At 42.0% G+C, this 25,289-nt stretch overlaps 1 protein-coding gene across 1 annotated transcript; it reads right to left on the bottom strand.

The window, feature by feature from the left end:
* Positions 1 to 15,146: 15,146 nt before the first annotated feature.
* On the bottom strand, positions 15,147 to 24,785 carry LOC133109343 (sal-like protein 4). Its single transcript, XM_061218632.1, has 4 exons — positions 24,660 to 24,785; positions 18,860 to 21,202; positions 18,428 to 18,714; positions 15,147 to 17,501 (listed from the first exon to the last, which is right to left on the bottom strand). The coding sequence occupies exons 1-4, from the start codon at positions 24,724 to 24,726 to the stop codon at positions 17,058 to 17,060; spliced, it is 3,141 nt and encodes a 1,046-aa protein (XP_061074616.1). The 5' UTR covers positions 24,727 to 24,785; the 3' UTR covers positions 15,147 to 17,057.
* Between the last annotated feature and the right edge of the window lie 504 nt (positions 24,786 to 25,289).

Raw genomic sequence — 25,289 nt, 5'->3', positions numbered from 1 at the left:
AATCTAGTCTAAAATAGTTTGATCTGATTACCTGTGGTATGTGCAGTATTTATTTTCCTCTTCTAATAATATTAATACTTTGTATATGTGTTAATATGTCCCTTCTTTTTACCCATGATACAATGTTTTATCATTGTGTGAATATATTCATGGGAAGTGTATTTGCCTGCATATCAAGGGTTCTTTGGTGAGCATTTCTTTAACAGCGCTCTGTTAGTGTGTGAGTTTGTGTGTGATTGGTATTGGGTAAGTAAGAGATGCTGTGAACACATGTGAGTTAAAGCTAAAATAGAAGAATTTTGCACCAAACACCAATCAGCCTTGTGCTGCCAAATAAAGGCTAAATATTTGCCACAGAATATTTCTTTTATGGCATACACCTATCTGTGTTCATGAGACAAGTACCACAGCCCTCTTTTAGCAACAAAAAGTAAAATACTCTCTGACACAATCTAATCACTCCAAGCTATAAATAGGGCATCAGTGTGGTGTGAGCACATGCTCTGACAATACTTTCTCTAAGTAGTGTGTCATCGCCAGCATCTTGTGTTTATGTGCTGTACCACCAACCTTGCAGGTCCCAGTCATGTACCTTAACCACTATACTACAGGCCACCAAGATGATGCAGGAGGGATGTTTAAGACTACAATCATTTGCCTGGCACTGGTCTCTAATTTCAACTTTGTTTCAGAAATTTCATCAGTTTATTTTGTGTACTCATTTTCTGAATATATTAAGACTTGTGCAGACCCTATGCTTTTAGTACAGTTAATTTTTGTAATGTAATATTTTTTTATGTAGCTTAATGTGTGTAAATTACTCAAAGTAACTGTGTAACGGCATAAAAAAACATGACACAGTTACACAAACATGTACAATAACATTAGGTATGCTCAGAATAATGTGATACGCATGTCTTGTCAGTCACACTGAATATGTTTGTGATTTAACCTATATCAGAACCAGTGTCAGAACCTTTGACTTAACAAATCAGTACTCTAGAAATATAAACAACCAAATACATATGTAAATTAAAAAAACATGTTACTTCACGTGTATATGTCATGCTATATGCTGGTAGAACTTTCAGAATAAATGAGTGTTTTTCTATTTGTATGATAGTGCCAAAAAAAAATAAAAAATTTTGTGTGCAACAACACCGCTGTGGGACGTTTTCCTTAGCGCTGCATGTGGGATCCATTAGGTTGTCGACCAGAATCATTGGCCAATTACAGCCCACACAGTGGCACAGAGCTTGGTTTGACCCGCCCTGCTGATTAGACAGGCACAAGCCAGTTCTGACAAAGATTCCCCTACACACATTGCCCCAGGAAAGTTAATCTGAGAGCTTGCATTGAGATGTTAAAATGGAAATAATTAACGATTTCAGAAAGGGCATTCATCTGGGAGTTCATATCACTGCAGAATTCTGACAGTTTAAGCTGGAGAATCAAACATTCATTTTTGGAAACTTATTTCCTTGCTTTTGAAGCATATAGCAGCTCATTTATATACTGTATTACAACTAGCAATAGTTACATTGACAAAAGCAGGTTTGAGCAAATTATCTGTTATGCAGAAGGGAGAAAGAAAATCTAAGTTCATACAGTAGGCTAGGACAAGACAGTTTTTTCAGGACTGGGGTTCACTTAGTCAGGCATTTTCAAACAATGACTAAATGTCAAATTTCAGTCAAAGTATCTCAAAGACTACTGAGACGACACACACAGTAGAGTACGTAAATGCTGTTTACTCTGTTTGGCACTATGTATCCCTGCAATAAACAGAAAGACCTTGGCAGCATCAACAAAGCAGGAAAGTTATGAGCGTGTGAGGAATTTCCTCTTCAATATCCTAGGATGCCTGTAGTCATGTTGACCTCAAAGTGTTCGTCACAAACTCACCTCCAGCCTTCCTCACTGCTGTGAGTTCCAGACGAGGCTGGGGACAACTGGACATCAGAGACTCCGCTTTGAAAGAACGGCGACATTCTCTGTGACATGGAATTTCTGAAAAAAAGATGCAAGGCAAGCAGAATTCATTGAATAGTAGCCAATAGAAATAAATCTGTTAAGAGCTTGACATGAAAAATGCCGTAAACATCAGGTTTACTTGATATGTAAGGAATTTCACACAGGAAAAATTGTTTGGTGCCAATGAACTCTTGCCATGAAGCCCTAAAGCACACTAATTACAAGGTGTCTTTGTATGCAGCTTATGTTCCCAGATTGGTAAAATTGATTAAAGTCACATCAACTTTAATTTGCACACAGCTGTTATGAAGAAGTCATTTTTTAATGGCAAACAATGCAGCCAGCCCACCCCAAATCCAAGTACTGAATCTGTCCTCTCGCATTTGGGTTGGGTAGCAAGGCCTTACACTGCTCTTCCACTTCCATTCCAAAGAGCAAAATCCTGCACACAAGCTCAGTGACTACCTGGAGACCCAGTATAAATGAATGAATAATATCATGTGCCAAGGACTGGATTCAATCAACATTAGTCTTTAACTTTAGTCTTAGAAAATGCAAGTGTCTTTCCCTCTTCTATATGCAACTTGAAACAAGATGTATGGATAGATGGATGTGTGTGTGTGTGAGAGAGAGAGAGAGAGATAGAGGGGGAGAGAGAGGGAGACACCGCACATGTATTTCTATAGAGATTCTAACCACACAAAGACAAAGAATGTGCATGTCAGTGCATACATACAAACTTTCCCCTTGTGGATGTTTATGCAGTTAGGGATATGGGTGGAGCTTTATATTGTACACCATGATCCCCGACTAATACCATGGTCAGCTTGAATAAGTCCGCAACTCTACAGACTTCTTATCGGTACTTGAGATGAGTCACCTAAATGTACTTTCCTTCCTGTCCAACAGGGAAAAAAAATAAGTGCTAATATTTTGGTCTGGTGGGTAACTTATTTTTGTTTAGGAAATGGAATGTTTGTAATATGATGATCAATGTTTTGAAGCAAAGCCACTGTCACTTAAAGAAGCTTTAAAATGAACCTAAACAGACATTACACCTGTTCCAGCAATCATTGTATAGTATGCCACCTATGTTACTTTTTTTAATTCAATGTGTATTTACACTTATCAAAGATGCATTTTATGCATCTAGTTCTAAATCTGAGCTGTTAAAATTCAAAAAGTCTCGTCCTTAACAGTAAAACCTATTTTTAATTTTACATTTTAGGGATTAATACGTTTACCGTTTTAATATAATGTATTCTACTGATGAGCATACTCCACACAGACTTGAAGATATCTTACTTTATACTTCGTAAGAAACCCCGAGAAGAGGATTATTGTTATTGCCAATTTGAGACTTTCTGGTAAGTGGCACTGGAATCGTGAGGAAACACGGGTGGATGTAGGACCGAGGCAGGGTGGGGGCGACTAGCCCGCGATCGTTTCCCCTGCAGCTCACATACCACAATCCACTTCCTGCATCACAACGTCACAGTCACCTCCGCCACCCCGTGCTAAAGCAAACATGAGAGGGACAGCCGCTCCGGCGTGCCTCTGGGCCTCTGTCACCACCGGGGGTTCCAAGGCCCCACTCCGGTCAGCAGATATATCTGACCAATGACAGCGCTGCAAGGGTAGGCTAGACATTTCAAGTCTTGTTTCCCAACTATTTGTTAATGTTCATTTATTTTTTCATAAATGTGAAATGTGTGCACACCTAAATCAAATTAGCAGCATCAGTTTAGAACAGATACTGCGTCTTATCCAGCAATCAGTAAAATATGAGCACATATTCAGAGCTACTGTCCTCTACCAGTCTGTCACTATGACGTAAAGGTCAGTGAATCTGCAGGCTCGTTTCTGAACCGATTACTGTGAACTCTGGCATATGGTGGGCGCTAGAACATCCTGCTGGAACAGTGAGCTACATGGTGTGGATGAGTGAGCTACACCGTCTGCTACTGAATCAGGGCAGTGTCAGTGCTCATTGTGGCCAGCAGCCCTGAGGGATGGTGCACAATTGGCTCTAGTGTCACCCAGGGAGGCAGGGATTCAGTTTATGGGTTTGTCCACATCTAATCCCCAGACCAGCTCCGTTCATTCTTCCCCCTCTGCCCCAGGGTACACAAATCTACATTACATCAGGCATATTTCACCAAAACATACCAGTACATGTACATACACTGGGACTACATGTGAAATGCAGTATTTACCCACAATGGAAATGTTACAAGAAAACACAAAGATCAGATAAAATTTCTGAATATTTTTTACCAAATACTTTCTGTATGAGGAGTGTCCTCATCTTTCACAGCTTTCCCTTTTTGATAGTGTGAGGAATTCTTCTCTGCTGGATTCATTAATCAGCTGGTTGGATGCATACTGCCCCCAACTGTACTGGAGTGAAAAGCAGATAAAGACAAGCATTCAGAATATTGCTCAGCGTATATAGAAATGATGTACCTCCATTTTGGCTCAAAACGTTCTCCAACCGTAGGCACGATTGCAAATAGGGAGTGGCAAAGCAATTTAGCATTTGGTAGCATTACATATGAATTTTGAATAACAATCAATATCTGTATGTTTCTCTTCAAATGTATCTGCATGTTCATATCTCAGACAAAGAGCTAGTAAGATAGAATCATTGCCACATCCATACAATGCGGTTTTACAGTGTGATATAACAGTATCTGATTACAGGGGAAGGCAGCAGAGAAGGGGAGGGGGGCTTTCATCCCTGCCAGCCATTGTTTAACCTTCTTTTTTTCCCAGGAACTCTGCATTTTCTTTTGCTAGCTGTAACCCCCAGAGGCTAACTGGAATAGGACCAAAAGGGAAGTAGGGTGGCTGTCAGAGCGATTGTGCAGGTACAACCCTGCTAAACAGATTAGGATGCTATCCTCTGTCCTCCATCACCCTTCTGCCCCCCTGGGGCCCCGGGTTCAAAGAGTTCTCACCCGACCCTCGCTGTTATATCTAGTAACCCAAGTGTTGTATTCTGTCTAGTGAAAGTTCATATATACAGCAGGCGATTGTGTGGGAGCCTGTACTTCAGTAGTATGGATCACAGGTGAGTAACAGCCAGGTCATCAGTATGTAGACCACATGTTCGATTGAAAGCCATGAAATCAGTCAAACCAGAGATACTTTGGAAAATTAACTCAGGTCAAACCCCTTTAGCATGGAAAGTGAAAAGTTAATTCACAATTTTCATGTTGCTGTATGTGTATTTGTACGGATCACTTCTCTGAGATAGCCAACGCTGTCCTGCAGTTCTATAAGACAATCAGCAGGGAGGTTGTTCCAAGCGTGTTGGAGAACCTGCCACAGTTCTTCTGCAGACTTTGGTTGGCACCTTGCTTCTGATCTCAGACAGCTTTGATCAAGTTTTTATGTAAAAAGTAGTCAATTGCTTACAGTAATATGTTGGGTTTTTTACTAAATACAAAAATGTCTCTGTAAAATTCAATCTTTTGGAAAATGAATATTTGGAAATCTCAAATGTGTTGTTTTATACTAACACACACACAAAAAATAAACATATATATAATAAAGTCTAGGGTGCCAAAGTCTTCTGCACAGTACTGCATGTCAATCAAAGCATGTGGTGACTCATGTGGAGAAATATATAGTAGCCAGCACAAATATAAAACTGAGGAAGTGCTTATGAATGAAATGGCCTCGTTCAAAAAGGACACAATCTTTTTTTTTCAATCACCATTCGAGATTAACTAAAGATAAACAGAACTAAATTAGGGAATTGTCATTGCCTAACTTGAGTACATAATGCCAGAAAAATATAAAAGCTGCATCATTCCGTTAATTCAAGAAATTAGATTTAAAGAGCAATACAGTAAACCATTGGTAATACAGTTTGAATTAAAATTTCACAAATAAATCCATGCTATTCTCATGTTTCATTGTCACACCCACACACATACACACACATGCATGCGCACAGAATAATATTTTTGATATCCTCCTAACCAGCCAAAGTATAAGTTAATATGTGCTGTAGCAAATACATGCAAACTTAGAGTCGGTGGCAAGTTGATTTTATCCACTGGCAAACCCCCAGGATCCTGCTTGGAGGAATTGACCCAGAAATAAGAAAAACACGATTAAGCTGAAAGGCTTGGGTGTGAGTCACTCAGGAAAACATGGCGTGAGTCACGCTGTGACTCATCTCCGCCCACTATTTTAAACAATCGCACACTCCATCGATTGTCCGGCTGTCCAGAGGGACACCCAACCCTGCCCGGGGCATCTGTGTGGGAAACCTGTGCACTGCCATCAGCACACAAGACTTTGACATTTAACCGAGAATGTGGAAAATGTGTCGATTCGAATGGGAAAACGGACTGGCAAGCGTCCCCTAAACCCCAGAACCAAGAGAATCACGGCATCCACGGCCATAGGGCTATTCCCTGTCAGTATCAAAAAATTAGTAGCTACTTCAGAGCATGCTTTAACATCCATTTAAATTACTTTCCAGGGACCCCCAGTCAGGCTCAAAGTCTTCCCAAAAACCACCATCATAATGTATGTTAGAGATATTAAAAAAATGAATATTTTTTTAACTGTGAACCGGAGGGGTTGAGAGTGCAAATGCAGATCCTATGTGCTACTTGTTGAACCCCTTGAAAACAAAGAGATTCAAGAAACGTAGTCATTTGAAGATGACAAAACACATTGCTAAGGTGCTAAGGCAATATATAAACTGAAGCATGTGTGACACCTTGAGTCGAACACTGTAAAGTTTTACTTTCTGATGACCTATGAACGATTCAAAAACACGCTTGTTTTACAAGTCAAACAGCTTTATTCTGGCTGCTATACAAATATATTGACACATGAATTTGAATATGCATACAAAGCGATAGCCAAAGGACAAATTTAAGAGCAGAGAAGTTCATGGTTTGTTCACTAGGAGGCCTCAGCTGCACAGACTGATCCTTATTGAGCAGCAGCGCTTACTGCTCTTATAGCAGTGGTCCTCACTCCTGATCCTGCAGAGCCGCAGGGTGTGCTGGTTTTTGTTTTCGCCTTAATATCAGCAACCAATTCAGACCAGGTGAGGCGAGTTAACTGTGTAATTAACTGCTTTAATAGATCAATTATGTGCTGATTATACCACAGCACTGAAAAATAACCAAACTAAAAGTAAAATATTAAATGATAAATACAATGAATTCAGTTACAGCCCAGGAAAAGATATTGTTATAATAGCCAGATGTCTGAACATCCGGCACAAGGTGATGAGAGACCCTGACCAGCTGGGCCAGTCTAAGCCTATATTTGTTCTGTTATTCTTACAAAATCAGAAAAGCTATCAGCAAAGGTTAGAAATGCAGGAGCTTGTGACATCTGGTGTAGTTTTGGACCATTGTCCATTGTCTACACAGTGCCCCACTCTAAGAATCAGGCTGCAGAAACACAGAACATCAGCATCATTTCCATTATTTTCCTATTTTATTTACATTTCGCGCCACTCTTATCCAACATAAACTTTCAGCAATAACGGGTGTCTTGACACAGTGCTGCATTTGTGTGGTAGGCCTTATTTATATCTTTCAATCTTTTTACAGCCAGTTTGAGGTTGTAGCTGTCTATTTTTGACAAAAACGAAACAGCACTTACAGGGAAGGCCCCTGCGTTATTCTGAGATGGTGTTGTTTAAATCAGCTACTCCAAAGCACACAGTTAGTCTTTATGCAGCCGTGGCCAGTAACTTGATCCCGCAGAGGCGACGGTCAGCTCTGTGAAAACAGAAGCACACTCTGACAAATGATCCTATTCTCTATGATTCCACTGCACGTTGTGGCAAACAAAGCATTCTGCTCTTGGACAGGATGCAGATGTGAACACACTAGTTTCCACCGATGACATGGCCTTGCACTGCCAAGAAATAAAAGTAAATTAAAAAGCAACCAGATTAACCAAAATGTTAGAAAGATTGCGGCATGCTTTCAGTTTAGTATGCACACCACCAGAAAGTCTCCTGCCAGTGCTGAACTTCACCATTTTCCCTGTCATTGGGCACAGCGGAATTTGATTTAGGGCATTTTCACAATAGTGCATTTTAGTTCACTACATGTAGGTTGTTGCATTGCACTGGTCCAAACTGCTTCACATAACCAAATGGAGCAGACAGATTTTAGAAGATGACCAAAAAACGAATTAAGATCCTACCAAGGCAGCCAATGTGGAGTATTGTTGGTCTTTAATCCTAGTCATTTATAGTCACTCAGCATGTGGAGATGAATTGCCCGGAACATTAATCAAGACTGGGTACACTTAAAAACTAGGCATATAAAGTACCACAGTAGAATAGTCAGGCATTCATGATTGCCATAAAATGGAATAAATGCATTTGCCAAGCAGGCAACAGCACTAATTGTAGCCTCAGCACCTGTTAGGTTGATATGCAGGGGCAAACCGAAGATTCACTTATTGCTAGTAATTTGTAAATTGCTGTAATTTGGCCATAAATCACAACCCCACTATGAACCTATAACTCAGTGCTGATAATTTATTTTATTTTGCTTGGACACAGAAATGCTTAGTACCAGTGAGGAGAATTTTCTGTAAACCCTTTCCACTTTTTGGGTCAGGACCAGTATACACAGCAGGTTTACATAAAATCTGACCTTTGAAACCAATGTAGGTGGGAAGGCACCCTATGAGTAATTGTACCCTTTCATTCTGGCTCCACCTACTCAAATGTAGAACATTCTTTTCTACGAACTTATGCCAAAATGACATTTCATAAATGTTGAATAGCATGGATTAAGAGGTCACTAAATGATACAAATATTCCTCCAGCCAAAAATTGGTTTAGTGCAATTCTATAATTACATTTCCACCAAGCACATTTTCCACCAGGCGCGTAGAAGCAGCTGAAGGCTGTCTGACTAGAGAGTAAGTATCGATTCTGAATTTACCTAGCGTGTCAGTATTAGATATTAAGGAAAACTTGTGGCATCACTCAGCTGTTGCAAGTTGCTGTGGCGTTAGACCAGCTGCCAAGGAATTGTCCTCAATGCAGCAACTAGGTACAACTTTGACTACACACAATGTAGTCATTTGAGGATGACCGAAATGGAAAATTTTAAATCCCAACTGCAATAACCCAGGCCACAAGGTTTAATGGACTCATTTTATGAAATACTCTCCTCCGTTACAAGACAACAGGTTTGCTTCACCTCCTCACAAGTACTGCGCCCAGCACAATCATGCAGACAAGTCCCACTGCAGCCATTACAGCCACAGAGGGACCTGGGAGGAAGGCATTTCATGGTTGACAAGCCAGCCATTCTAAGCAATTCTAGAGCCTAGCAGGACACAGCCACAGGCTAGTTACCTTCTGCCTTCAGAGTGTCATGGGACATCTTGGTCAGCCTGCTGGACAACAATGGGGCCTACAACTGCACCACCCTCATACTGTAGCTGCAGAACAGAAGCACATGCATTGACAGACCAGGGGCAGAGAAATTCAAATAGAAGCCATTATAGAAGTCAAGCCAGAATCTACACTCCTGCCCTTTCGCACAGCACAGCTGGTGTCACAGCAGTTACATTCTTGGTCATTCCCAGATGCACTAATCCACCTGGACGAGAAACCGTTTACCCACATACTGGAAGCTCCAAAAATCCAGCACTCTCCACTACCAGGCTACAAACCTTTCCTTTCCAAGGGGAAATTAACACGCCTTCCCTTCAGAATCTGGCAAAGCAGCAGTGGCTTTCAGGTGGCAGAAAAATGCCATTAGACCCATCCTGTGCAACTGGTCCACAACCTCCCAGAGTGATGTCAGATGGCTGGATCAGGTGGCCAATGCCCAGCAGGTCTATATCCACCTCTAACTGAAAAAAGCTTTCACCACAATGGGCCTTCACAGCATGAGGCTTAGGAGTTGGAGTTCCCCCTGGAATAGTGGGCACCTTAGGTCTCCCAAGGGTTGGGAGAGCGGTCACAGGAGACTGAGTGAGGCCTTCCAAGGGGTGGGCAGGCAGTCAGGGAAAGCTGAGTGACGCCTGGCCTTCTAAGGGGCGGGCGGGCAGTCACAGGAGCCTGGGTAAACGACAGGCTAACAAGGGCTGACTGGGCTGTGATAGGAGCCTGGGAGGCCACTGGCTTCCAATTATACGGCAAGGTTGTCCTTTCCGTATCTACATTTGGAAACTGATACCTGCCTTGAGCATCACAGAAACACCCAAACAAACCAAAAACAAGCAACCCAACAGGCACCCTTTCACCTCAGCAACTACTTTCAGCCAAAAACCAAGCAACAGCCACATTCATTTTATAGCCAGGTGAATCTAATTGATTGTTCCAAACCCCTCCTATTTCACCATTTCATGTTATTTTATCATGACAAACAGCAAATAATGCACTGATTAATTATTAGCTATTTAATTCTAATGTTTGAAATTTGTATGCATGTCTGGTAGTATTGGAGGATCTTTGGGGCACTAATAAAGGTTTTAGGTCATCAACATTTAATTGCATAGCCATATATATATATATATATATATATATATATATATATATATATATATATATATATATATATATATGATATTGGTGGCCATTAACAGTACAACCCATTAGAACAGGTTACACCAGTTGCTACACTGGCCGGTGGGTTGCAACAAAATTATATCAAATTTAATTTTCTTCATTGTACTGCAATTTATTTTCAACTTAGACATTAGACAGAAGTGTATTGAAGTTCATGGTGGTAGCATGTGGATTTCATAATAGCCTACAGGTGATCGGTCATTCAGCAGACATAAACAGCCATCCAGGTTAATGGTGTTTAACTGGGCAGATCAGCAGCATTGCCAAGTTCCCCTGGCCCCTGACCCTCACCTTAAACAGCCTCACCATGGAACATTAGAGAAAGCCCTGCCAGCACCAGCTCTAATGAAGCAGACATTTTAGGATGATATTTAATGAGCACACCCCTTCATTTAAATCACAACCTTTACGGGGAAATGCCTGGAAGGGGTTATCTGCTCTAAACTGTTAGCACACTAGATTACTAGAAGGGTAGGTGCAGTAGCCAAGAACCTGTGACAAAATACAAGCTATTAAAGTTCACTTAAGAAGACACACGCAGGACACACAAGAAAACCTAAAACCATCCAACTACCGGCTTTGTAAGGCATGTTGCTTTCATCTAGAATAACCATGAAGTTGGTTTAATAAATGTTCATTCTTGGGTGAACCGTATTTCACCAGAAAAGAAGACACCAGATTTATTGATATACTTCACCAATACCATAAGTTAGTCATCCCCAATATTTATTTTGCATACAGCCTTAGTTTTATTGGAGAAAATGCGTTCAGCAGGAAGAAGACATGCAGTCAAGACCTTAATAGGAATGTGAAGCCAGCAATGAGCCACTTCATTTTGTTTTGTCATTAAACCAAAGCAAGCACAATTGTTTATAGTACACTGAACACTGAACAAGAGCTGATGTTTCATAAAAACTTAACTAAATTAAGGCACATTAATAACACAGCACAACTCAATATTTATACTTCAGTTGCAAGCACAACTTTGAGCAATAAATTTAGTTCTTTGTAGAAAACTTCAAAACTGATGCATGCCATTACAGATCAATATTGGAACTCTCAATATTGGAATTTTGTTTGTTAAATTATTGGGCAACATTCCTGAAGTATACAGTGTGTCTTTTTTGAGATTCCAATTCTGTAAAAGAGTATGGTTCTGTGGGCATTCAGCACTGCATATCTATGACATATTCCAATATCTGACTACATGAATGAGACCCACATAATGGCATAATTCTCAGTATGCAAACAAAATGGACAATAATTGTCAGGAGAAAAAAGTTCAATTCTGACATCAGGGTGCCAAGCTCATCCCCGTAGGCTTAACACAACTTTTTCCACCTATGTGTTGTTAAAGATAAAGCTTGGCTATGATCTGACCTCTTCACATACAGTACTGCAGGGGGTGGTCTGAAATAATAAATTCCATGACCTCAACCCCATCTTAAAAAAGGCTCTAGGCCCTGAGGTTTTGTCGGGGGCATTTTTAGAAATGTATGTACATTAATTCATCCTGTTTGTAAATGGGACAGACACCCAGGTCCAAAGCGAGTTCTTTTGGGGCCAGCTCAGCATGAAAACAGAACGCGGGGACTGTAAATCTTTTACAAATATGGCCCGCTGAGGAGAAGAGCTGCAGCTTGGCTTGGGGCACTTCGCTGGACGGCTGAGAAAGCTGGGCCGCAGGTCTATTGGGAGGGCCACACCAGGCCCCTAGCAGGGCCAGACCAGGGGGCCACCATGAGAAGGGCTCTCTCGTGCACCCCATTTATGTGCCAAGAAGGATGCAGCCGCTTCAAAGGGAGCTGAATTCATGGAAATGATGAGAGGTCACACTTTTTACTGTCGAGTATTTCATTTTCAGCTCTCTCGGGGAAGACTCTTAAATTCCTGCTTCAGGACCTGCAACTTTTTAAATTGTCCCCTCCCCCCCAGGACCCCACACCAAGACCCCCGCTCCAGCCAATCGCCACCAAGCCCTGCATAAGCCCCTCTCTCTCAAACCAATACTGTAACGAGCCCTGAAATGCCAACCAGATCCAATCAGGCTCAAGAAGGTAAGAAATAAACATGAGAAGTTATGCCATTTGCATAGAACAGCATATCATAAACATTTGCAAAGAGACAAAAAATTGTCAGAATTTACTAACGCTGGTCTCAGTGAATCGATGACAATCATGACACAGATAAGACAAAACAAAAACAAAAAACAACAAAGTGAAAACACATGCCAGTGAGTACGCCAGAGAAGGCAGTGATGAATAACATCTACTTTCATGAAGGCTGTTAATATTTAGCACATTGACACACATACATTGACTGCAGTGATCCCTTTGCTACAGTACATCTCCCATTACCAGTGGGCTCCAGCACCCCCCTCACACACCCCCATGCTTCCAAGCGAGGCTCCGCGCAGCATTTGAATGACAGAGCCGTTTGTGGAGTGTGGCCACAGCGGGGGCACAGCGGAGTGGTCCTAACCGCAAACACGGACCTGCCCAAACTGAGAGCCTGACCTTTGTGGCCTTGCGTTAGTCTTGACCAGATACAACCCCTTTGGTGCATTCTCTGTGGTCCTGCTTGTGAGCCACTTGTGGTCCAGTCCTGGCCAACATACAATCCCTGCCGGCGTGAACCAGACCATGTCAAAGCAGAGAAAGGCTGCTGGATTAGCACTGCATCGCCCAATAGCCTGTTCATGAGACACGTCTCGCCCCCTCCGATAGTCGAGAAGGGAGTACAACTTCAGCAGAACTTCTGGTCTTGCTCACAAAACAGGCTGTTAAAATAAGAGCAATGTGCAATAGTGCAAGATTTCTCTCTTCCCCCTTCTCCTCTACAATCTCTGAATGAGACATTCTCTCAATGCTTTACAAATCTGAAACTGAATCCGGTCACAACTCATTTATTTACATTCAAATTTAATTCATTCCACATGTATATAAGTTGTCTTTGGTCATCAGAAAACATGAAAGCAGTCACACACACCCAGAGACCTTTTAAAGGGTGAATGTTACTGTTCTTTAACCAAAAAGATTTTGTAGCATAAAAAAATATATATTTTAATAGACATTTAATACAGAAACACTGCATTTTAGTTTTGTGATAGTGGCAACCATTAGTGCATTCCTTGATAAATTTGATGTACAGGATATTGCCATTAAACATTAAAGATAGATTAGCAATATAAGCATTCATTCAAAATGCTGCATCAGTTGCAATTGAACAGCTGGTGGCGAGTAGCTCAGAAGCACATGGTTCATAATCTGGAGGGCAGACAGTATGACCCTACACTCACAAGAGACCTAATCCTGTGTGCAAGACGTAGGTCTGTAAATGGGGGTGGATTACATATGCCAGTCTCTCACGGGAATATGCAACATACACATATATACTATAAAACCTGCATATGCTTTCTTTCTATCATAAACCATATTGATGCCTTCAGCATTGTGCAGTGTCATTTCAAACCCCGCTGAACTTGTCTCACACTCGTTAACAAACATTCTCACGGGAACTAATAGTAAAATAAATCCACATATTTATTAAGGAGCCATTTCCTAAAATAATATTTAAGCTCATCACTGTTTAGTCTGAAAATGTATACCGTTATAAAGCAATGCGGTTTAAAAGCACAATTTCCATTGTTTTCAATTCCAGTCTATTTATTGACCATCCTGATATACACACAATATAAAACAAGAGGTGAGAAAATGCAGCAACGCTCAACTTTAAAGCCCCTTGGCAGCCCCATGGAAGGACAAAGTCTTCAATTGAAAAAAGTGAAATATACACATTAACAATACTCTGACCAGCAGGGTGCAGCAAGTTTGGCAATACATTCAACATGACCCCACAGCAGGTTATTTGGTGAAGGTGGGGTGAGAATGTCACAAGACACCCATAGAAATCACAACACAACTCCACAATCTAATCCTACAGAATGCCTTTTATAAAAACTACAAAAGGGTAGGACACAAAAATGTACCTTCAAATGAGGTAGAGGGATTAAGCCTGAGGGTAGCACATAATTCTTGTCTTCAATATAGAAAAGAGCTGGCAAGAACATCTTTTCCCTTCTCTGGTCAAGGGGCTTATCCATTTTACTATGCATTTGAGACTTCCTCCATCCACTTCTGCGCACTTTTATAATGGTAATAATTACATTCATTATAATGATCATAATAGATAGCCTTTGATTCAATCATGTGTCCTGATCTTTAACTTCACAATTGCAAGTTATTCTGCGCCCCCACTTGACTTGTAGTGAATCAAAGTTAAGGAACAATACAAATGGAACCTTGGTACATTTTCCTTAAAAGAAACGTTAAACACGACCTAAATGTGTGTATTTCTTTCCTCTACACCAAGATGACCACAAAGGATCAGTTTAACCACCTACATAGATGGCAGTCCTGAATCAAGTATATAAGCAAGTTTGTTCAGCATTAAATCCAGTCCACATTATGTTTGCGGTGCCATATAATCCACCCAGGTTGTTCTGTGTTAAAATAACAGTAATTTCAAGGGAAACTCAGCTGGTTGTACCATGCATTTATAAACAGATGCAAACCTGATCACTAAATTAAAACCTGGGGTATTTATTCTTTTTTTTTTTTTAATTGGAGAAAAAAAAAAGAAAAAAAAAAAAGAAACATGGTAGATATAAAAACCCAGATAAACACCAAATTATCCTGAAGTGCATTTTAAAAGAGAATGTGGCACATGCAATCACCTTACAGTAGCAACAAAAGAGTGAGGTTTCACAATTGGGCAGGGCAAGCAACAATGAGCTGCCAATCACTGAAACAGGGAATTTGAGCAGCTTTCCACAGTAAAACAGTTGGTTTCATTATACCTCCTTCTCCCATCACTACTTCACTGGATGAAGAAGGCATGAAGATAATGATCTACGGTGTGCATGAGCCCTTGCGTGTTATCACAATATCAATCATGGACAATTCATTTTTGGTTAAATGCTTTCTACAAAAATACATGGTATCTGAAAGCCTTCACTGCAAATGTACAAAGCTTTCAAAAACAGTGAATACAAAATACTTGATTTAGTCTGAGGTAGGCACTTGGCAAAAACGGTAAAAATGAGGCATGAAATGAATAACTACTTCATGAACAACCTTCAATTCAAACAGTAATTGCAGCAAAAGCCCATATCCATAGAATAGGTTTCCTCCAGTTAGTTCTCCAATTTCAGCTTTGAGTTAAGCTGCCATTAGTGCTCCAGATAGAATGTATTATTGCGCTTAATGATTATAATTTATAAAATCATTATTTAGGTTCTTCTGTAGTACCCCCATGGCTCCTTACGTAGGTTTCTTCACTCACATGAAAGCATTTCTACTGACTACATGAACAAACCTATGGTATACAACTGGCCAACAATTTCTATACATATGGACTTAAAGGAGAAAAAAAATACACATCCATATTTCTACTTTTTGGTTCTCTCAAGTGCAACTTTCTAGCATTTACAGCAATACTTCTTTTTGAAAAGTTTATCATTGCAAGATATACAAGACAGTGTCCTCCCCTAAACACTGTTTGTTCTTGAACATAGAAGCTGTCATGTGGAGCATGCATTCCTCTAAAGCAGAGACTGGCAACTCCAGTCCTGGTGGGCCGGTGTGTTTGCATGATTTTGCTGCCACCAGTGACCCAGGCTCAATCAGCCAATTAGCCATATGTACCATGACCAATTCAATCGTAACTTAAGAGTACAATATAATGCTACAAGACAAGAACATTTATCAGCTGCTGTTTAGATCGTGGGATGTGGCTAAAGATCATGTCCATGTAAATGATTGGGCCAATTAAATAATTAAGAGCATAAGGTGCTCAGAAATCCAGGAACAGATACGGCCCGCCTTGCCCATCCCTGCTCTAAAGGAACAGTATCTTCAACAGAAGAGACTCCTATAAGATGTACTAGCAAGGTTTTGAAATGGAACATAGATCTCATCAGAAACTACGAACAGAGCACAAACCCTTGATCTAATGATTTTGAGGAACATGTTGCAACATCTCAAACACTGGGTAAAAATCAATTTAACAGTTATGCTAATTGGTTAAACTCTCATTCAGCAAACAGAGAATATGCTATCAGATTAAGCACAGAGTTTTCAAAAAGAAATGTCTCGCTTCTGCTGTAAGGAAAGGCTGAAAGCAGGATAGCAACTTATGCAAGTTACCCGCATAACGTATACATACAATTACACAAAGTCCTTTACAGTAGTTCAATTCACGTTGAACAGTAATACTGACGTGAAGCTTGCAGTTTCATATCTGGAGGAAAAGGACTGGACAGCTGCCTTCAAGTTTGAAAAGAAACCTCAAGGGAACATAAAAATAATCTATTCAAGTACTATTCCCTGTAAAGCTTTTATGATACAGCAAAATGGAAAGAGTGTCACATTGAAGATGAAAAATTTCACAGATACAGCCATACTGCATGTCTCAATCCATCCACTTCAGCAAAAGATCAGAAAACCTGCCGATTACTGTTTTCCCCAGCTACCAGTGCACGTTCCTCCATAAACTGTGGGAAATGGGGCATTCTGTCCAAGTCCATTTTGGTCACGGACTCAGGGAGACTAGCCTGGGACCCCTCCATTTTCATGAGAGCCTCCAGGGAGCCCCCCGGGGGGCTGCCGGTAGGCCCTCTAAGCAGGGGAACCCCACCGCCCTGAATGACAGAGATCTCATTGGTCTTCATGGCCAGTCCATTTGTGTAAACCGCAGCGAATTGGTTCTGCATCAACAGGTCCACACCAAAGAGAGGAGGTCCCTGCGCACTTGGGGGTGGAACCATGTCCGATGCTAGGTTCGACTCTGCCCCTGACGCCACCCAGGCATGGGGACCATCCAAAGACAGCCGCCGCCCGTGCCTTGCCGAGGAATTCCCCATATGAGTCCCGATGTGTACCTGTGGGTAGGCAAGGACAGATGGTTATGAATAAAACATCCATTCAAATGGACTTCAGAACAGTGCTTCTCAACCCTGTGCCATAGGTGTTCACACCAACCCCAAGAAAGCACACCTCATTCAACAGCTCATTGAGTTTCCCTCCATCACAAAGTCTAGACAGAATCCCTAGTCTCAATATGTTTACATGTATGGCACAATCAAATCTTGTTCATGTTGTTGAATCATAACATTTCCGCCTCCATGCCAGCCTAAACACATCCCCCCACCAAAATGTGAAATTGAATAGCTGTTTATACAATTAATTATTTTCCATTCTTTCCCTATATACACTCGGTGAGCAGTTTAAGTATTACTTAATTTTTAGACTTATTGGTCTTCTGCTGCTGTAGTTTATCGACTTGAGGTTTGATGCATTGTATGTTCAGTGATGCTCTTCTGCATACCACACCCTGCCTGACACCAACAATCATTCCGCGGTCAAAGTCACTTCGATCACATTTCTCTCCCATTCTGACATTTGGCTTGGAAAAACAGCTGAATCTCTTGACCATGTCTGCATGCTTCTATGCATTTAGTCACTGCCACTATTGGCTGATTACATATTTGCAAGCCGTTGTACAGGACTACCTAATAAAGTGCTCACTGAGTGTATATATATTTCTAATGGATCACAGAAAGCCCGCCTTTCATAATTTGCTGTTACTTTATTCAGATGGGGAAAACAGGGAGGGTTATGAATCGAGGCAAGTTAACAGTACAAAAGGTGCCACGGGAAATCAAACCCACAGGCAGACAAAGATTGGGTTGAGTGTAGGCTGCCCTTTGGACTACCTCATATGATCTCCCCAACATGACTTATCTTAAGGACGTGGACTTGTGGGAAGCACACTACCGCAAGCCTTTAGCTAGAGAGTTGCCCTGACCTTAAGGTTGCCCTTGGTTGTGAAGGCCTTGTTGCAGAAGGTGCAGGCGAAGGGTTTCTCCCCGGTGTGCGTGCGCGCGTGGATCTGCAGGGAGCTGCTGGAGGAGAAGGTCTTGCCACAGGTGTTGCATATATGCTGCTTAGCGGGGCGCCGTGGTGGGGCAGAGGTGGCAAGAGGTGCTCCCGCCCCGGGCATCGGAGCGCAAAACAGACCATTGGCACCAAAGGGGTTCCCCTCAGGTACATGCATCTCCAGTCTGGCAGGGCTTTTCATGGTATCCAGATTGCCTAGTTAAAACAGAAATTACAGATTTCTTTAACAACATACATGCAAAGTATAAATGCATATTTCCTTTGGAAAGTCAGAATAAGCTGGGACATAGTATAGTTTCAAGAGCTTAAACTAAATTAAGCACTATAGAAACAAGCTCACCATTTGAGAAAGACATGGTGGGCTCCTCTTTGATGGCCTTTGTTAACAAACTAGCTGACGTCAAGTCCAGAGCACCATTGGCGTCTGGATCCCACAGAGTGCCACTCCAGGCTGGTGTTCCCCTGCTATAGCCTCCATGGGTAGCATTATTAGGAGACGTTGTCTGAAAGTGGCTGGCCGCTGGAGACATAGACTGGAAAGACGCTGAGTCACAGGCTGTGGGACTTTGGTCATCTTGGCTTGGCAAATCCCCTCCTGAGGAGGGCATCTCACTGAGCACACCACCCACCTCCGACGCCACACTCGTCTTTACCTGCAAGTTCAAGGCAGAAGCAAAGCTTTTCATGTGGTTGTCAAGGGAGGAAGGTGAGGGAGGTGAAGAGTCCTCCTCCTTTGGGGAGGGATGCGGACACGGAGGTTCCTGGGGGTCATCAGGCCCCTTCTGGGAACCACGGTCATCTTCCGAGCATTCATCACCAAAGCCGTTTGTGCCTGCAGCCTTCTCCCCTGGTGGGGATGGGTCAGCAGCGAGGCGGTCCCTGGACGGCACGGTATCCAGCAGAATGTTGTTTGGGATCTGGCCACCCATGTGCATGCGGATGTGCTGCTGTAGCACCACAGCATTGGTGAACTTCTTCTGGCATATGGGGCAGGAGTGCTGGGTCCTGAGGGGCGCATTGGCCCGGTGCACAGCCTGGTGGGCCTTCAGGTTTCCCTTAGTGGAGAAGGCCCGGCCACAGGTCTTGCACTTGTGGGGCCTCTCGCCTGTGTGCGTGCGGTAGTGCATCTTCAGAGAGCTCTGGCAGCTGAGCACCCGGTGGCAGATGGTGCACTCATTAGGAATACCTGTCTTCTCCAGGCAGTCCACCATCTCCTGCAGCTTGGAGGTGCCTGCGCTCTGCTCACCAGACAGGCTGCCCCCGCCCGGCCGATGGAGGCCGTCGAGGCCGGGAAAAGGTGGAAAGATCTGGTCGGCTCTCAGGTGTCCACCCGACATCGCAAAGGCACTTTCGCTTGAGATGGAAGGTAGCATTTGGGAGAAGGCCATGCCCTCTGGGAAATCTTGAGGAGCCATTGGTACCAAACGGTCGCTGGATGAAAGCAGTCCCGGTATAGGCCTGCTGCAGATGAAGTTGGAGTCTTCCATGTGTGCAGACATACTATAAGGATTGCTGCCATTAGTGGCCGCATTGTCCAGGTGCTCGGGGACTGGATGGGGGTTCATCCGAACATGCGGGTACTTATCCTTGTGCCTCTGGAAATGCACCTTCAGGTTCCCCCGGGTGGTGAAGCGGTTTCCGCAGATGTTGCACTTGTATGGCCGCTCACCGGTGTGGGATCGCAGGTGGATCTGGAGTCCGCTGTCATTCCCAAACTTCTTCCCACAGAACATGCACTTGCGCTTCAGATTCGGTTCTGCAGTATTCGTTTTTGGGTCCAAACCGACGTTAAGGAGTGTGGCCTTCCCCTTTCTGGACGGTTCCAGGCCAGCTGGGTTGGCAGTGAAGGAGCTCTGGAAACCCATGGCCCCAGGCATAAGAGGGAGCAGAGAGGACATTTTAGCAGCATGGTCTGCTGGATCAGACTCAGAGGTGACACTTTTAGAGAGGGGAGCCTTTCCTTGCTTGAGGCTTTCGAGTGACAGGCTCTGGGCGCCCGCCTTCCTGCCTATCATGGCGGCCGCAGCTGAGAGCTGCTGGGACAGGTGGGCACCCAGCGCTTTCAGGGGATCAACGGTGGCACCAACGCTGGCTAAAGAGCTCAGCCCATTGGACACCATCATGGCCACCTGGACTCGAATCTGCTCTGTCAGGTGGATCTGCATCAGCTGCTGGTGTTGCAGGCTCAGCAGCTGCTCCAAGATGGCAGGGATGGCATTCAGGCCGGCAGGGAAGGGCAGCAGCTTAATGCCAGGGAACTGCTGAATGATGGCCCCCGATGCATCATCGAGGTCTTCAGCTTCAGCAACAGGAACACGGGGTGAGTCAGCAGCAGCAGAAATCTGTGTTTGTAATCGGTTGAAATCCATGCCATTCACTTCCGTCTCCTCAGTCTTCCCGACAGCCCAAATGCTGCTGTTCGAGTGTGTGTCGCCACCGGAGAGACTCTCGCTCTGGTCGCTCCGATAGCCATCCAAAGAACCTTGTGACAGCTCTGAAAGCATCCCTGCACTGTCGTCTTTGATGATGAGGACCTGCTGGCTCTTGCTGCAGTTGTTCTGGTGGTGGATAAATTCGGACTGCTGGAAGAACTCCGCGCAGCATTGATCACAAACGAATGTCTCTGTTCGACTCCTCTTCATCCTGTTCCAGTCTCTCTCTGACTGTTCATCCTGTAGGAACCCTGGAGACAATGAAGGAATCACGTTAGCACCAGTTATAGGAAAACTGAAACTGTCCAGATGAACATGAGGCTCCCATTTCAGATTTATTTTGGTTACATTTTATTATGAAACACAAATCAACATTTTAATCAAAATAATTGTACCCATGTTTATAATTCTTATACCAGTGAATACAACATTTTGTACAAACAAGGGTTCAAGAGGCAGTTCCCAACAAAATCTTTGACAAAAAGGTTTGACTTATTCAGAAATAGTCATAGTCTATTGGAATATGTAATCATGAACACAGTTCTTCAACTAGGAAATAGAAACCACATAATTTTGACTTTTGAAAGCACTGGAATCCTAAAGGTCACATTAATCATCTACTACAGAAATACAATATGTGGTCATGGTCACAGCATTATTTATACCATAGCAAGCAAACAGCAAGTTACCCAAAAAGCTCTTCTTTCCTGTCTTGTCTTTAATGTGATCACTTTAAACATTTCTACCTTTCTTTTTGTAGTTGTTTGCAATAGAGCACATTGTGAATACTGGACTTATTCCTCAAGGTATAGCTAATTTGAACAGAATATGGATTTAAGAACTCTCAATATGAAGACTAATTAAGAAAAATGAACATATTTTTGAAAGTCTTGGATTGCAACTGTGGTTAGAACAAAAAACTAGCATATCCAGCAAGACCAAACTTGAGAACCAGTGAACTAAGCATATGATTTTGAAATCATAAAAAGTAACCGGCCTGGTTATATGCAGTATTATTTTATTCTTCGGTGTATTGTATCTTATGTGTAAAGATGTTGAGTAGACTGAAGTATATGCTTGCATTTGAATGTATTGGCAAGGACTCAAATATCCAATAGCAAATTTTCTGGAGATGGTGCTGAGATTATAACCTCATTTTGGTGAAGATTTTACATAAAAAACATCTAAAAGATAGAGCTAGTGAAGACCTTTGCAGTGACATGAGACATTTTTCTATGACCTACAGAAATGGCGATATCACAAATCAAAATCATTGGGGGCATGCAAATTAGTGCAAAATTTTGGTTCCAGGGGTGAAGTCTCATTAAGATCCATGACAATGCATCTCAAAAGTGTGTTGAGATGACATGGAATGACCCAAGTATCCAGAACAGTATCCATGGATCAGCTCACAACCATGTTTTTACACCAACTTTCAGACTGGCTGCTCAAAGAAGGAGGGAGAAGTAAAAGAGTTGCATTGTTCCAGTTTGGGCCACAGGGAGTGGAAGCAATTTGCCACATGCGTGGAAAAAGACATCACCGCCAGTCAAAGGCATGCTTGTAACACGCACGTCGCTCCACGCTAGACGTAGGCCTTCACCAATTACAGGCTCAGCAACCACAATATACTAAAGGACTTTGTAAATTAAGCACCAAGACTGTAGGCACATGGAAACAGTAATACAAGTGTCTTGCCGTTTATGTTGAAAACTTTGCTAAAGGTCCTGTACTATATGTTGTCATACGCAAAGTAAGATTCCCATGAGAGCACTGCAGATTACTAATCTTTCTTTTTTCATTAATAAACAAAAGAAAGTGGGAAATTTGCCACATCTCATTTTCAGTAAAATGGCTGCCATCTTAATTTGTCTACAGCAGCCCATCTGTCAAATGTTACTGTGATCATTTGGAGGGCAGAAGGTGGCACTAATGTGGTGGTACTGATTTAAAAAATAATAATAATAAAAAAAATGTGTAGAAGGACTGAAAACGAAATGGCTACATTCCAAAGCGGAGTGGTAAAGTTTGTGGACAGAAGCAATTAATTGGATTCAGTGTGATCAAAACCGACATCAAAATTAGTAGGTTGACCAAATGCATGTTTATTTATACACACACTGCATTACTTTCCATACGGCATTTAACAAATCGTGACTATAAGGAAAATAATCTCGTGTTTGTCCAGTCAAACACCGACTTCGATTATCTAATAACCATCCACAGATAAATTACTTTTTGTGCGTCTTGCCACTGCCAAACACGAGATGGCGCACTGAAACACAACATAACTAGTAGAATGGTGATGGAGCAGACAGATAAGTTACTGAATAATGACGCATTAATTAAGAACGAGCAGCAATACCTGAATTTCCACACGAAACACATCGAAATATTAGCTTACGTCAAACCAACTCCAATATAGCCACTAAACAAGGATACTCAGAAAGAGCCACAATATTCCGAAATTCAGAAATGGGTTAATTCACACACACACACACACCACACACACCACACACACACACACACACACACACACACACACACACACACACACAAAGAGACCTAGCGATTCAAGCTTTTTTTTTTTTTTTTTTTTGAACTCTCGATCGACCCCCACAACACTCTGCTCCACCCCCACCCTTTTTATGCACACAAGGACAGCATGCATTCAACTAAGGATTTATTGCCTTTTGGTCAGCGTACTCGCGATATTTGATGCCAATGGTGGGTGTTCTGCTAGCTTTGCTTTTAAATACTGTAAACACATTGTATTCATTCCAATGTTTGGTAACGAATCGATTAAAATCGGGCCAGATATTAAATTGCCAACCTGTCTGCTCAAACTAGCTACATGCCCCTCTTGGACAATCTGGTTCATCACAAAGACATGGCACTTTAAAACTTCGGCAAATTGAGTTATTTTGAGAAAATGCTGTTATCAAAGCAAATGCTAAGTTGAACATGTCAAACCAAAATTGCTGAAACTGTCTACTTCAACAATATGCTTAAATGCATTTGGATATCAACTAGAGTCTATGGGAAATAACTCAAACTTTAGAATGATTTAAATGAACACCATTAAACAATTACTTCGCTATCAAATGTGTTCTGAAATGGGCATCTGACTGCATATCTCAATGAAGATACATGTTCAACATATCAACGCAAGATAAAACATTTAGACATTACAGAGGAAATCTCTACGCTATAACGAAAATGTATATATTAACTACCCAAATCTGTGCGTATGCGATAGCCTAAACATGACAAAAGTGCTTGTAGTTAGTTGCACGCCATGCACAGAATCTAACCACCAAATTAACCGAAAAACGCTCTTCGTAACAACAAAATATAAATAAAAGCTGTTGCCTAATCTATCCACGTAAAACTATTGGCAAACCATTTACTGTTACGAACATACAAACTTTTTAATCACCTCGAACTGCCTTTCATTGTTTGGATAAGTCACAATCAGAAATAAAGGTTTTATGAATATAAATACAATACTTGTAAAAACAATTAAGATACTATATTTATATATTCAGCGACATGTAGTTTTACATGTAAAATCAATTCTATGAGTCGTGATCCTGGATTTAGAGCCCGAAGAATGGGGGAAAAAATGGAAAAACGTATGATCAATACAGCGATCAATATCACTTGAGTGAGCTCGACTGTTGCATGCATTTGCTTGTCCAAACTCACCATTTTTAAACGAATCAGGACCCTCAGAGTGGATATGTTGCGGTTTAGCTTGCTTACGCCTCGACATGGTACAACCATTAGACACACATCACTAACAGTTTATTTCTTACCAGCAAACGCTGCGAGTTGGAAAAATACCAGAAATGCGCATGTCAAGGTAATTAGGTTTATCGATAACGCATTGCGAATTTCACGGGCGCCTTCTAACTGATTGGCTCCAGTCCAAGCGCGTAAAGATTATTCAAATAAGATCCATTGATGATAACCGCACAGTGCGACAAGGGGGAGGGGTGTTGCGCCCATAGAAGGAATGAATGAATGTGAGTATACGTATGCGTGTGAGTAAGCGCGCTTGTGTGTGTGTGTGTGTGTGTGTGTGTGTGTGTGTGTGTGTGTGTGTGTGTGTGAGAGAGAGAGAAACCCCCCTTTCTTGTTTGCTATATCTTGTTTCATTAATTCAGAACTGAAGCTGAAAGAGTTCAGACTGAATAAATATTTAATAAATATTGAATTCTACCTTTGATTCCATTCCCACACTCCCGACTCACTCTCATATAACTTAGCCTGAAGTTGGCAGTGCCTATTGCATCCATTGTACCCCCACAGTCTTTCATGAATAATTCCATAGGA

The sequence above is a fragment of the Conger conger genome, chromosome 14 (genome assembly GCF_963514075.1).
Source record: "Conger conger chromosome 14, fConCon1.1, whole genome shotgun sequence".
NCBI classification, from domain to species: Eukaryota; Metazoa; Chordata; class Actinopteri; order Anguilliformes; family Congridae; genus Conger; species Conger conger.
Note: the sequence above shows the minus strand (reverse complement) of the source record. Positions and strands in the feature narration are given on the sequence as shown.

Bases quoted from the DNA above. Each gene is read 5' to 3' on its own strand.
- LOC133109343 (XM_061218632.1), bottom strand. From the start codon at position 24,726: ATGTCGAGGCGTAAGCAAGCTAAACCGCAACATATCCACTCTGAGGGT. The intron at 21,203-24,659 runs GTGAGTTTGGAC...CATTGTCTCCAG, and splicing joins TCCTGATTCGTTTAAAAATG to GGTTCCTACAGGATGAACAG. The intron at 17,502-18,427 runs GTCAGGGCAACT...GCCTACCCACAG, and splicing joins CAACCAAGGGCAACCTTAAG to GTACACATCGGGACTCATAT.